Here is a 15,555-nt window from a genome sequence, read left to right on the forward strand (position 1 = left end):
CGCATTTATTATTTTTCCAGTGCATTTATCATTTCTTCTGGGCATTTATTATTTCTTCAGGACATATTTTTGACTTGTGATTTTTTTTTTTCAGCTAGGTATGTCACTAATTGTATATTTATTTGTCTTGGGCTGTAGAACAGTTCCTCGGAGACCTAGCGATTCAATTTTTAAAAAATTGAATGGGCACTAGCAATTCAGTATCCATTTCAATAGATGCAGATAAAAGCTCCCTCTCCAGTCGTATATCTCATTTTAAATGGGCCACAAATTGCCTCTTGAAGAGTCCTCAACACTCACTCGAGTTTAGCGTTTATTGATCGCAACCTCGATGCATATGGTGGGATTAGCATATGAAGAAAGGAAAAAATCTTATCGCCATAATCTAAAACGATGACCGTTCGCAGATGTAGCTTAGGTAATTGCAGCAGGAGTTCAGACAAAAGACCTCTGAATTATGTAGGAGGCGCCAGAGAGTCAAAGCCTCTTCATTCATTATTTACAAGGCAAGGAAGCGAACAAACAGTCGAAAATGACAAGCTCGTGTATTCACGACCATATCTGCCTATCAGTGCTATTATTGCTACAAGGATTTGAATAATATGAATCGGTAAAAATGTGTAAAAAAGGGGAAATGTGACAATAAATTTCCCCGCGATAAAGTTCAATTAAAGGAGAGTACAAGTGGCAATAATCCGCAAGATTTACGTTCGCGAAATTCGTCAAAATTTAAAGAATGTCAATAGGAGGGTGCGAAGCGGGAATTTCCATATAAATGTGTCTCATAACTTGAAGGCCGTGTATTGGTCTTGCGGCGTCCTTATCGCGCGAGTAAAAGTGCATATTTTCGTCCTTTATTCCAGTTTTTGCCCCCGTGAAGGGAGAATGAAAAATGCATTAAACTACACCCGACTGTTTTGACACTTTTGAATAATGCACCGCGTGCGAAAAAAGAGAAACAAGCGGATAACTAGAAAACAACAAACAGCGATGGACGCGCAAAAATCCATTAACAGCGGATTTCGAGCAGTCATAAACCAAACGGTAATATGTTTGCGCGTGTATGGAGTTGAATACAGTGGATTTAGCTAATAGACCACATGGAAGTAAGCAATAAAAGCGGCCCCGTCTCCAGCGGACCGTCCAAGGGCAATGTCCGGATGCGCGTCTCTCCCTTCAATGTTTTTCACATCTCCGAAGAACGGGGGATGCAACAAACAAAGTTAACGCAGGACGGGACTAAACCCGAACCGACGGGACAACTGTAATGGAAATCAACCGAGATGGAACTCAAACAAAACCTTTGAAAAAGTGCATTTGTATTCAAATTACAAGAAAATTTGATTATAGTTTGGGAAGAGTTGTTTTACTTTGTTTCATTTACTGCTTCCGACTGCTTTGCATGCGTCTTAGGAGCCTTAAATGAGGAAATGTAACTTGCAGTTAAGCAAAGAACTCGCAATTTGTAAAATTTGATCGCGATCTTGGCAAATAACTGCTCCATAAATTTCTAAACCGCAAAACCGAACGCGAATTTATATGCAAAAAACGCCCCAAAAGCACTTTTATTGGTGTAACAGAGGAGCTCCCTACTGTCATTGGTACAAACCAAACATTTCTCAGTCATAAGAACAAAAAACAGTTCAATCCACTACCAGGCACGTATTGTCAATTTAATTACTGGTGAACCACCTGTAGCCCAACTTTGCCGATTCCAATTTTGCAAAGACGAATTAATTGGAGTGTTATTTAATTAAAGACTTGTGGCTGTCATTATCAACAATCGCCGTTTAATTCTCAGTGCAAATACCAACACTGATAGCGCCCCAAATGTAAACTTAATTAATCCAAATCAATATTTGGAATTGTTTCAATTCTTGCAGATCGCTTTTTGCACCCCTGCACTGTTCAGCAGTTTTTACAAATAACTTCGCAACTGGCCAAAATTTTATCCCGCGGAATCGATAACCCAATTAACTCGATGATTGATCGTGCATTTTTTATTTTAACACCCAATGCTGGATTTATCAAGTTGAAGAAGGTCCGCTATTAAATAAAATTAATGATGCGTAAGGACTCTATTTTCCCAGAATGGATTCTTTGATTTGACGTGAAGGGATGCAGAATTTATTCGCAAAATGAATGTGTATTCAGTGTCTTGCAACTTTGCGGAAACAAGTCGGGGAAAAAGGACATTTCAATGTTGGTGCAAGTGGTGTGTTACGTGCATGTTGAGTTTGAATTCCGTTTTAAACTATATATTATTATTCCGCAGTGTAACGAACCGTGCGAACCCAAACAAAACACTGAATGTTTAAAGGAAATACCAACTGTTGGAGAACTGTTTGTTTAAAGTTCTTTCTTTGTTGCATTCGCCCCATTGATTGTTATTTTTGCGTATTATTGAACCGTGAAATTATTTTATACCTTAAGCACACACCCGCGTTTTTTCTGCAGACATTTCAATAAAATGACAGAAATGAAGCTAAAATGAAGCGACACCCCAGAAAAAATATGAATAGGAAAGGAGATTTTCGCGGTGAGTGATCTGTTGTCGATACGAAATGTTATTTTTTCGCCTTTTTGTGACTTTTGAGTTATTTCATGAAAAATATTCGCAGGCCTTTGAAATTTATTACCATTGATGTTGACTATATTTTACGCTGAAGATTACCTCAAACAGGCAATATAGGAAACCTAATAAGATTAGCATTGACACGAGTGATTTAAACACCAGTATATCATTTTACTTCAGATCCCGAAAGAGCGCTATTTTTCACGAGGCAATAATAACTGTTACTCGCCCCCATTCCATATGAAAAATTTCTATTTCAATTTGTGTACCAGGATGTAAATATCGCGAATATTGGACTGCAATTTGAAACTTGCAAAAAATATTCGCGAATTTAATTTCGAACGGAAAGGTGAGCATGTATGCCGCTTGATTTCAGACAGTTTTTAACTCAAAAACTCTCTACAACAGACAAAACAAGGTGAATAAATAACAGGGTTGTTTTTACGATTCAATAATGAAATAACGGGTTTTATTATGTTTATAAAGCGTCATTAAAACTTGCAAAATAACAAAATAAAGATAGTGACTACAGTATTTTTTTCTCTCGTGTCAATTTCGTCTTGACAAAATTCTGTATGCAGCCCATGCGAAGGGTGTTTGATGCATTCGCTTTGAGACGAAAAACTTCTACGTCTCGTACATAAAACACTCAATTTTCACACTTGTTGCAGAGAAAACTATTCGAATTCGAGTGGCATTGACACGGGAAATATTTATGCGAAAAAAGCCCGAATGTCGGAGAAAAGTGTATATAAAACACTGCCACGTCGTAATTGGTTATCAAATCAGAGTAGAAATAAAGTTTATTGGTTTCACACCCTCGTGTAAGTTTGCGAGTGTTTCATTTGGAGAACTAATGTCTGGTCGAAGTCGTATACTTCCAGCCGTAAAAACGTCATCAAAGTTGGTCAGCAATTTAACACCGTAATGGTTATAAAAGACTCTTAATGCTCACTTGTCAATATATTCCCGTCAAGTGTTTACCCGTAATGACAGCGTCAGATATTATCGACAATGGGAAAAATTGCACCCTCTCAGCACTAATAACTCATTCTGTCCACGTAGTCGGCGCCGAATTTTTATGCACCCTTTGGAAAAACCCTCCCCTTTTCGCCATGTTGCTGATGTTCGGGATTTCATCTGAGCACGTGTACAGACCGAAGCAACGTGTCATCAACCCTGACTTGACCCAACCCCTTTTATAACTCAATTAGTGAATCAATAGCGCCGTATTAAGATTTGGTCCAACAAGTGGACAGCGCAAAAACGCGCGATTTTATCGGAGATTCTCGGATCTTTGCCGGGCTGCAAGCTGACGCCGCCTCATTTTCGAGATGCAGCCCTCGACAAGGAGAGGACACTGACGCCAAATGACGAACGTGTCAGGAATAACGCATCACATCAAAGCGAATCCAGAGGGTAAAGCACGACCCTTTCCTTGCACCCCCTCCCGCGAAGTGTCCCGTCAAAAGGCGGCGGTCGCATGCGGTCGTAACTCGCAAATATGCTATGAATATAGTTGGGACGCCCCAAATTACCAACCCCGGTTGTTACAGCGGTCAAGGGGTTAAAACAGACGACCAAACGTAAATTTTTATTGACATCATTGAAACTTTACAACTCCTTTCACGGAATCCCGAAATCAAATATTCACCACGGCCTCATAAAGCATAACAACATCACGTGCTCCAGGTAATGAAATTTTTAATATCATCCCATGTCCATTATGTCGTACACTTTTTTCCCCTTGGAAGTCATCTATAATTCAGCGTGTCCCCGTCGTTTTCATCTCTCGATCATCAATTGCTGTTCCATAATAAATGAAAGAAAAGCGAACGAAAGAGAAAAGCTTGATCCCAAAAAGCACATGTTTACAGACCAAAAAAATCCATCCATTCGCGCACATAATCTCCTTTTTATGAATATATAAACCCGAAGTGATTCATGACAGGATATGCGACAAAATTACATCATTCATGATAAAATAAAACGATGCGGATGAAAATATAATAAGAATAACTCTCATTTCAATATCATCCCTCACCCCAACAACCGGGGGTTCACTCGTGTCAATGTTAGTAAAATAGGCAACCAACAAAACAATGACTCATCAAACTGCGAACAAATTCACCCATATTTTCGCTTCCACATACACACATTTCGCAATGTTTTCCATCGGTCCTTTATAAATATGTACCAACATTTGAAAATTTTAAAAATACAACCGAAAATGCCCGATAAACACGACAAGGATCCCAGTTTATTGCCGGGAGGGGACAGTTTGAATATTTTAATCGCCCACACTCGGCAGCTCCACGTCCCTATTTTTAATTCAAGATAATACCAATGGGCATTAAAGTAACGTTACACTAATTGGGATAACACACTTTTATTACTGCCCAAAGCGGCTAGATCTTTGTGGTTTAAAAACATTAACCCGAGCTAAATTCTGGAAAAAATCCTTTGTTAAAGATTAATTTATGTTTCGTTGACCGTCTATTAACTGTATTAACAGAAATACAGTAGTTTCACAAAAAGGAACTCCTTTTAGCAAATTTTTAGGAGTTGTATTGGCAGTGCTGCGTTAGGTCATTATTGTAATTTAGTGTGTAATCTGGCATGAGGGTCAAGTCGTTTATTAATAAAGCCCAAATAATTACCAAAATTAAGAGAAAATAGTTTGAACAGATTTTGATAAGTTAAACTAAACAAAAACAAACAACCAAAACAGAAAGTAGAAAAAATAGTGTATTACACTCGTTTTACAACATTTAGTTGTAACACTCATTCTTTTGGAGCACTCCTTCGTCGTGCTTCAAAACCATTCGTGCCGATAGAACGTCTTATAAAACTCGTATATTAATATACGGTACGTTCAAAAAATCTTTAGATCAACTCTTGCTGTGGAATTTAGATTGACAGATTTTTATTGTCTTTGATAGATTATCGTTTTATTCTGTTGAAGTGTCAAACACGCTACTATCGATTTTTTCAAACACCAGTATTTTCGTATGTAGTAATCGTAAGAAAACAATGTATGTTCAAAATTTCACGGCAAGAGTTGATCTTAAGACTTTTTGAACGCACTGTACTATTGGCTATTTTTAATAACATTATTAATATTACAATTGTTCAAATTTAAGAACGAAATAGATAAATTGTTTATGTTCTGAACGTCAGGATTTACATTAACGTTTAAATCGTTTTGGATGTTTTGGAAATTGTAATTTGTAATTGTTGGTATTGTGCGATGAAAAAGATGGAAATTGGTTTTGATTTGTAAAAAAAAGTTTACGATCAAGGATAAAACATTGTAATAAACTCGTTCGTTAATGGGCGGATAATAAATTCAACTATTAAAGGCACTCACTCACCATCGCTCGTTCGTGCTTTAAACCGTTTTGTTTATTAATCGCCTTCATTAACAAACTAGTTATTAAATAACTAATATTTTTGTAAAAAAATACGAGCGACGAGCCTGGAAGCGTTAATTGCAAATACTGAACTATACTTGAAGAAAAATCTGTTGTGAAAAAAGTTAATTATTGCACAGGTTGGCTCGTTCTTTGCCTTGCCGAAAAGCGAAGTCGCTAAAGTATGAGACATTAGTGAGTTGCAGTGAAGAGCAGAGAAGCTGGCAGAAATCGATACAAGTGCGCGCATCGAGTAGAAAATCGTGCGGAAAATTGCATCGTAGATATTAACATAACTAAAATAAAAGAATATTGATGGTGTCATAATAAGAATAAAGTTTCATTTTAATATCATCCCTCGCGTACGGGATATCATCGCCCCGAAGCATATTGAAGGGGGTGCGAGGTAAGCAATATAAATATTTAGGTTGGTTTTTTATTCGAGGGTGGAGTGAAATTCGAGATGATGACAATGTAAATTTAGGGTTTTTCAATGTCACCGTCAGATATCAAATATCGTTTGTGGTGGGGTTTCTGCTACTATTTGTGAAACAAATTAATTAATATTGATAACACATTTAACTAAACCCTGCAGGGTGGTGGAGCGGTTAATATAAAATTACCAAAACCATCATATAACATTTCCGCTGCCATAAACACGCGTTCGGTGCCAAGAACGCCAAATTTAATATCAGGCCATTGGGTTATTACAAAATTAAAGTCTCAAGAGCGCTAAACATAAATTTGCTCCACTGCCATCAAAGGTGATCGAAATAGAAGATCCCAAAGATTCATAACATTGTTAAGTTTGCACTCGACATCCCCTCGTCGCGAATGTCGACGACCGGCCTTTTTTGATGATAATGGTACACTCTCCTGCCCCAAGAATCTATCCATATAACCACTAAGTTTTCGAAACACGTTCTGTTCAAAACCGCTGTGTAACTAACCCGCGCGAATCTTACGATAAGACAAATAAATTTCCGGTTATTTATTTTCGAAGGGGTAACTAAAATTGTCCAATTAGGGGATTTCATTGAAAATTTTCAGCGTCCTTGGAGACATGATATCACCATTACCCGTGACCATAAATAACTCACTCCAAGTTATATATCAAGTGATTTTAGTGAACATGCAGGTACTTTGTAAGGGAGGGAAATATCTGCCTTGTCAAGCTTAACCAAACTTTATTACTTCTCGGTTTACACCTTAATTCGCAACCGCCCGCAAGATTAACCGAAATACACCCATAACCCGCCGGCAATACCCACAAAAAGAAAAATAAAGGGGAGACGAAACACCACGCATTTTTCACATTCCGAAATTGCACCTAATTTACTCCTGAATATTTTGCCCTTATTTAAAAGGAAGTGTTAATTTTATTTTTTGTATCTTTTAAATCATTCTCTAGTTTAAATCGTTTTCCTAACATAACGTGCAAGAAATTCTTCTATTTGTTTACGTGTATATTTCCTTTCATGCATCTAAGACCTTTTTCTAAGCTTGTATATTGAATATAAAATCTCGTGGAAAATTTTCTGGCACTTTTCTCATTCATTCTCATGCATTAAAAATAACAGTGGTCAATATGATTTCTTTTTTAATGTCTAGTACGTGTCTTTTATGTACTTTTTTATGCAAATTCTAAAAATGTACTCAAGCAGTAGCCGGTCTCTGAAAAAAATTATGAAATATTTTTATAAATCTTTCTTAAACCTTCTTGTATGTGAGCGTATTTTCTTTTACTAAACTACAAATAAAAAAAATGAAAATAGATAAAGAATGACAAATGAATTGATTAAGAAAAATTTATGTAAATCGAAAATACAATTTTCCGAAAAAATTGTTCTGAAATTAAAGTCCCAAATTTTGAGAACAGCTGAATTAGAATTATAAAAATTAGGGTGAATTTTAATATTATTGACAAAACAACGAAGGCTAAATACTTCTTGGTCCACCACATCATTCTTTTATTTCAATTTCAGTTTTGTTATATTACATTTAAAAAAAAAACACATTTTTTTTGCCAGAACCGGGATTCGAACCCATACATACTAGCAACACTATTTAAAAATTCTCAAAACGTCCATGCGCCAACATTTCCATGTTTAATGAAAAAATCACTGTTAATAAACTACACAGTGGCTCTCAACAAGTGGAGTAATAAAAAGTTCTTCTTGGAAAAATGATATAAGGGCTCGTCTGATTATGACAAATTCACGTATGAAATATTGTTAAGCTATTCCCCAACACCCTGTATACTCATTTAATTAGCATAGAAATGCATGGAGTAATAAAATTATTTTATTTTCTACAAAACCTGAAGTGTTACAAAAAAAAATGTTTTTGTTGTTATTATCCACTGTATAAAATAAAATTAATTTGGATATGATTTAAAAAAATAAATAAATCAGATAAAATTTGTTGTCCAAAGTAATTGGTAAAAAATGTTGAATTCCAAAATAAATAAATCAATTTAAAAAATGCATTGTTAATCCTTGTGGTTTCTCAATTATGCATTATTCCGTCAATCCAAGCCTTGATCTGTCCTGTACGTGCAATGATATGGCGGTTCCTCCACCATTAACGAACTCTGGTCGTCAAACAAAGACGCTATCAGAATAATATGTCGCTTAAACGATGTGACAGACGGCGATTAGAGAGCCTTAACACGGTAAAACCTTACCTCCAGGCGGTCATATACAAGTCGCATACTATTACTAACACTTCCTAAACACAGGATATTTCCGGTCGGGTAAAGCGATGGGGAAATTGTTCCGGTTTAGAACATAGCGGCGAACAGTTGATTAGCCCTACGGGGGTTGGTAGGTGAATTTAACGTTTTCGGGGGCGCGCAGACGCCGGCTATTAATACACTGCCCTCGGGGATTAACCGCAACTCTAAAATATTATATAAGCCGATTGCCACCGACTTTTTCCGAGTTGGGATAACGCGATTAGAGAATTATTATTAGCCAAATCTCACAAATACAAAAATATTCGCTTTGGAACAAATCCGATCTGCGCAAACAAGTTCAATGCGAAAAGGGTGCCTCTTTCCAAAGAAGGCATAACGACCGGAAGCGGGAATGGAGGAAAGAACATAAAGATAAAATATAAGAACTGGAATAAGGGAGTCATCAAATTTAAAATGAGGCTATGGAAACAGGAGTTATTATTAACAAAAAATAAGAAAATTTTACAAGAAATTCTACAGACGTATACAGGTGATTCATAAATAAAACAAATAACGGGAACCTAATTTTTTATGTGAAAAATGTTCCTCCAGTCGGATAAGTGAATTTCGCTGATTTATGAGTGATAAAAGCAGGAGTAAGTTAAAATTGATCGAGGGTGAATAAAAGATAACAGAGATCGGCAATGAAACATAAGAGAGGAAGAAATAAAAGCATTGACCAACTGATCAAAAAACCATGTTACTAGTAGTGAACTACTGCAATTTCGCAACTCATTAAAATTTAGTTACGATGTTTATAAATATTTTCCAATTTTCGTCGTCACATGCTGGCGAGTTATTGGAGTGCATTGCCAGCCATATCACAAGAAGCTTTCAAACTTTTCCATCGAACTAATCAAAGAAAAAACCTTTTGCTATGAACATTCATACAGAGGCTCGATGATACCTTTCCAAGCTTAATGGTGTTGACTGTTAGCGGTTAACTTTTGGCGAAATATTTTGAAAGCTTTCCCTCGGTTTTACCACATGTTGCGAGTCATCATCACAGAAAAACTTACGAACATGTTTCTTTTTCACATCACCGCCAGGTCCAGGAAGATAATTTTCCTACGAAGGGTGAAGTTTCTTGTCGCGAATTTTTCCATAACTATCGATTCGCTTTTATTAAAGGAACGTCTGTCTCTCGTTGCAAGTTTGATATATTATTTGAGTTTAAAATTTCTTATTTATGAGTTTAATATTTGAGCTTTCTTTGTTCCGGCAAGGCATAAAAATGACCTGTCTGCTATTAATCACAAAAAATGGCTTTCTCTGCAAGTGTGTGATCAGAAAAATGGCAACAGGTAGTGATGTCCGGGAAGAAGTCGATGTGTTTTAATTATGATTGACGATAATTGCTTTATTATTTCAGTGCCGGCGCACTAATCCGGTTTAAATTGTAAAGCGCTGGTTGTGTCAACAGGAGTTTATCTGGTTAAAATTAATCAGATTCCACGTAAATCAGCGGAAAGCAATTGTGGCTGACCTCCCATCCAGACATTTCGTCCGTATTAAAATTGCGATTAATTGTCGTTGCCTCTTCGCGATTAAACATTTCCTGCGTGTGACGGCCGTCATTAAAGATGGTTGTCGAAGCGTCAAAAAGTCACCCCAAACAACAACCCCGCTGTATAATTTGTACTTGTAAATTTCGCGTTTCAGGACCGACTCTTCATTTCCATCAGCAGCGGTACTTAATCATGAAGTCGCTCATTAAATTGTCATTTCTATAGACGGCCACTGCATCCCTCGCACTCGGCCGAAATCTAATTATTTTTGCATTACTCTAAGTAGACTCGCGGGTAAAATTACGTAAAACAACAGAATTGAAGAGATAACAAGCAAAATTTAATGAAAGTCACTAATTCCGATGATTAATCGGCCAGGCTTGCAGAAACGGGAATAATTATTTAAAATTTATTAAATGCGTTGCCGCAACACTGTTATTAGGTCGTAATGTTTTCACTGGCTGTGAAAAAAATCATTACGCGGTGAGTTAAACATTATATCCCGGATTTTCTCATACAGTCTTAATAATAGTTTGTAATGTTGATTTATTTAAAAAGTTTGTGTTAAAATATCTGCAAAAGACGATCAGACCTGGGGCCCGGTGGCCCAGTGGTATAAGCGCCACTTTCGGCGGTGGAGGTCGGGGGTTCGAACCCGGATCAGGTGTAACAATTTTTCTATGAAAAAAAGTATAGAAAAGGTAAGGAAACAACACGTAAACAAAAATAAGAGATTGAAAGAACACATAAGCGTATAAAAGTAAAGCGGAGCATAAAACTGACAGAAATAAGAAAATAATACGACAAAAATGTAAAAGTACGTAAAGGCGCCAAATTGTAAACGTACTTTTTGTTTTGAGAGAAAAAGAGATGAACATAAAGGTGAAACATAACTTCACACTTTAGTTGACTTAAACGCCCGGTATTTTTTGATGGAATCTAGTGAAAAATCAGAGAATTAAATTGAAAAAAAGTGGAAGAAAATGTTTTCTCGTGCTAATTCGCTGACTTTTGAACTGAAAGTATTTGCGTTTTAGGTGAATTCTTGCAATTACATAGTTTGTAATGTTGATCTATTTGAAAAGTTTGTGTTAAAATATCTGCAAAAGACGGTCAGTACCTAGGGCCTGGTGGCCTAGTGGTATAAGCGCCACTTACGACGGGGGAGGTCGGGGGTTCGAACCCGGATCAGGAATAACAATTTTTCTATGAAAAAAGTATAGAAAAGGTAAGTGAACCAACACCTAAACAAGAATGAGTGATTGAGGGAACACATAGACGTATAAAAGTAAAGCGGAGCATAAAAATGGGAGAAATAAGAAAATAATGCGGCAAAAATGTAAAAGTACGTAAAGGCGCCAAATTGTAAACGTACTTTTTATTTTGAGAGAAAAAGAGATGAACATAAAGGTGAAACATAACTTCAAACTTTAGTTAACTTATACACCCGGTATTTTTTGATGGAATCTGGTGAAAAATTAGAGAATTAAATTGAAAAAAAGTGGAAGAAAATGTTTCCTCGTGCTAATTCGCCGACCTTTGAATTGAAAGCATTTGCGTTTTAGGTGAATTATTGCAATTGTACAGGTGGTCCACGAGTAAAAATGAGCCTGAAAATTTTTTGTATTAATGCAACCACAAAAAGGATGTTACTCGGGAAATACGCAGGTTTATTGCAGGAAACTGTCGTTAAAAAAATAAAAATAAAATGCTGTGGAAAGTCCTCTTCCTTCCACAATTTCAATTGAGAACACGTTGATGCAACTGAGGAACAGAATGCGTTTTAGATGCACATCACCAGTTGAAGAAACATTGGGAAATATATATTTCTAATGAATAGACGTAAATGTCGTGCTCTATTGACTAGAAGGAAACGGATTCTGATAAACGTAATTTATTATTAATTTATTACGTTTCATGTTACGTAAATATTAAATGATTTTCGTTTCACTCCACACAATCAATATTTTGAATCAGGAAAATTAGTTTTCGAGCACATCGCAACCAACGAATGAATATAAAATTAGTAAAGACTGTTAAATGCACATTATTGTTCGTCTGGAATAAATTTATCCTCTATTTTTGCGTAACATCGAATTTTGCAGTCTAGTGCACTAATTAATATATTCAACAAATGACCGGATACTTATCCACGCTTGAAGCCTTGTGCAAATTCTTGGGATCATCTGGACGTGAAAGTTAAAACAGGGATAATTCTAGTAGAGTAGGAGAAATTGTATAAATCACACAATCCGGTTAAAAAATCATCAGTGTTTCCTGTTTGCACGAAATGAAGTCTTTAGTGGTAAGTCCCCGACTCATTTAAACCAAAAATTAATTGAAACCCTCAAAGGCAATTTTCCTCGTCGTTGCGACTTGTCTCGCTGATGAAAAAAAGACAGAAAAGCGTGGAATTGAGAGTTTTGGCCACGGGGGTGGACATGGGGGCGGTTTTGGTGGTGGTGGTCTTGGGGGCGGCGCCACTGTCAGCACCATCAGTCAGCAAGTACCAGTTCCGGTACCACAGCCGTATCCAGTGACAGTCACCAGACCCGTACCAGTGCCAGTACCAGCTCCTTATCAAGTTGAAGTACCACGAGCTGTTCAAGTACCAGTTCCTGTCCCAAGACCTGTGGAAGTACCACGTCCGTATACTGTAACTGTGAACAGACCTGTGCCAGTCCCTGTCCAAGTCCCGGTTCAAGTTCCGTACCAAGTACCAGTTGAAGTACCGGTACCACAGCCCTATCCCGTCACGGTTCCTCAACCTTTCCCAGTGAGGGTACCACAAACTATCGTGGTACCGGTCCCAGAACCCGTCAATATTGGCGGAGGAGGAGGAGGAGGTTTTGATGGAGGACACGGGATTGGGGGAGGACATGGAGGAGGGTACAGCTACTCCAGCGTGTCCATTGGGGACCACCACTTTGGTACCAGCTCCAAGCACTGATCGATCGGTTATTGTTATTGTCTCATTTTTTTCGCCCATTTCTCATTGTAGGTACCTCATTTGTATCATTTGTATTATTTGTGATATTCTAGTTACTTTTAGCTTGTAGTTTTCGTACTGTCAATAAATTTGATTTGATAATTTCGTCACGATTCGAGTAAGAATAATAGGAAACCCTTCAAGAGTAAATTGATATTATTTTTCACCCCTCTGATGATTAAATTACTTTTATGTCCACAAGATACGGCGTCACAACATTTCAAAGGTTTCCTAATAAATTAGATCATGGCATAATCAAGTGACAGCGTTATTTAAAAACTGAAACAACCCTTGGATTGAAAACGAGGGAAAAAACATCGTCAATTCTTCACTTGACAGATATTTCAGCTAATACACACCAAAATCCATACCGACCCCAAATCGATTCCATCTTTGCGTGTAGTGGCCGCAGCATCATATTGCACAAGCAATTCCACAAATTTATGAAATTCTTCAGTGAAGGGGAAGAATTTTCAACCCTCGAAAAATGAAACAAGAAACGCGTTCAGCGAATCCAGTTACTCATTTAGATACAATTAGTTGGCAATAATGCGGGCCTTAATTCACATTTAAGCAAGCATGTGGTGGGTGAAATTACATCTTGCCCGGAAATTTATTACAAACCGTCGAAAAATTCGGGTAAACGCCCCCGAATGATTTATAAACTTCCATTTTGTCGCCACAATACCTGAAAAAACGACACGTAGTCGTTTAACCCAACATGAGAATTCACTTCACATGGGTCTAACAATGGGCGTTTGACCCAAAACCAACAAACAAAGCGCACAAACTTTAATGTTTAATAGAATTCAACCACGTAAAAGCAAACAATAAAAAGGCGGTGGAAATCGGACACCAAAGACGTATATTAAAACGTCCTAAAGACCACCGCCTCGAAAAAACAGGAAGGTGAGTGAATGTAATGAAACTCGATGCTTGTCTAGCAAAATCCACGTGATTGATTCAATTTTAACGACACTTTAAATAATTTTTCAACTTGACGTCCGAGATAAGAACCTATTTAGATTGGCGCAAAAATAGTTGTCTGTTTATCGACTCGAGTCGAATTCTTTCAGTTTACTTTACTATTCGGCAGCGAAGCTCTGGACGATTCCCCCAGGATTACCTTACAATTTCGTAAAATTTAATTTCATAGCCCTCCAATTCGCTTTATGAAATTACATCCCAGCAAATTACCATACACAAAGCCTTAAACATTGTAAAGGTGTCTTTTAAATTAGACACAGATTCGCTAAAATAGCTAAAAACAAACTGCGTCACGACCCAATAAACCCGACCAAATCCACCCTTTCAGGTTTAACTAATTGAAAATAAATTCTGACACGCGCTTTATTGGAATTGCATTTTTTACCGGAAAGGGGTAAATAACACAAACGATTATTCACGCAGATAGCATTTGGCAGCTTGAACAGGGGAAAAATCTCGATGTTTAAATCCCAATTTAGGCACTAAAATATGGAATATAATAAATTACGGCGGCGTTTCGTCGCCGGAACTTTTCTGAAATATAGTCACTGCAGGGAATTAGATTATTTAAATATCATTTTCCGAGCGGCGGTTTGTCAGACCTGAAACAAAAAAAGGCCAAACGAAATATGACCATGAGACCGACAGATGTAATCTGCGTATTTCAATCTTTGCTTTTCAATTTCCGTAAAGATTATTTAAACTCGGCCCGAGTCCATTGTGGATGTTTTAGAGTAATTAAAACTAGCGCTTCCGTGCTAAACCCTTGTTTGGGTTCTAGAGACAATCGGGCAAAGCTTGAAAAGTTCGCAACACACGGCCAAATCCGTGTGAAATTCCTAAAACAACCCAACAGATGTCAAACATTAAGTTGTTTCGTGTGTTCAGCAACAGATTAATATTAATATCACGTCCAAAGTTCGTCAAACTTTGGACAAAATGCGCTATTAATACTGTCAAGCTAATTTTAAATCACTCTCGCTCCCAAGTTCAAAGTGTAAATATTTCGGTCGAGAGAACTTTAAAAAACTACAAAGCGTTTAAAACCCTCTGTTATGGGCCTATACTCTTCGGAACAGATTTACCGGCGTACACTTCCCCCTATTTGTCTCAGCACTAGCCATACATTCCGGAATTCAGGAGTTATCTCCTTCCTGAAAATCCGAAAAGTCAAGTGTAGGTGCACATTACCGTCTTTTGTCGAGATACGCCACCGGTTAAAAGCACCCCTTCCGACCATCTGGCTTGTATATATTTTTAAGAGCCCGGCTCTGGTTAAGATCCGAACGGTTAAATAAATATTTGGCGTTTTGTCGAAATTTTCAAGCGTTACTGAGTGAAGTAAT

At 37.3% G+C, this 15,555-nt stretch overlaps 2 protein-coding genes across 4 annotated transcripts in view; one reads left to right on the plus strand and one right to left on the minus strand.

The window, feature by feature from the left end:
• Fas2 (Fasciclin 2) overlaps window positions 1-15,555 on the minus strand; it is a 68,141-nt gene that overhangs the window by 45,400 nt on the left and 7,186 nt on the right. The window lies entirely within an intron of this gene.
• Window positions 12,224-13,332, plus strand: LOC107397786 (tetra-peptide repeat homeobox protein 1). Its single transcript, XM_015979255.2, has 2 exons — window positions 12,224-12,538; window positions 12,587-13,332. The coding sequence occupies exons 1-2, from the start codon at window positions 12,524-12,526 to the stop codon at window positions 13,181-13,183; spliced, it is 612 nt and encodes a 203-aa protein (XP_015834741.1). The 5' UTR covers window positions 12,224-12,523; the 3' UTR covers window positions 13,184-13,332.

Source organism: Tribolium castaneum, chromosome 9 (genome assembly GCF_031307605.1).
Source record: "Tribolium castaneum strain GA2 chromosome 9, icTriCast1.1, whole genome shotgun sequence".
Classification (NCBI taxonomy): Eukaryota; Metazoa; Arthropoda; class Insecta; order Coleoptera; family Tenebrionidae; genus Tribolium; species Tribolium castaneum.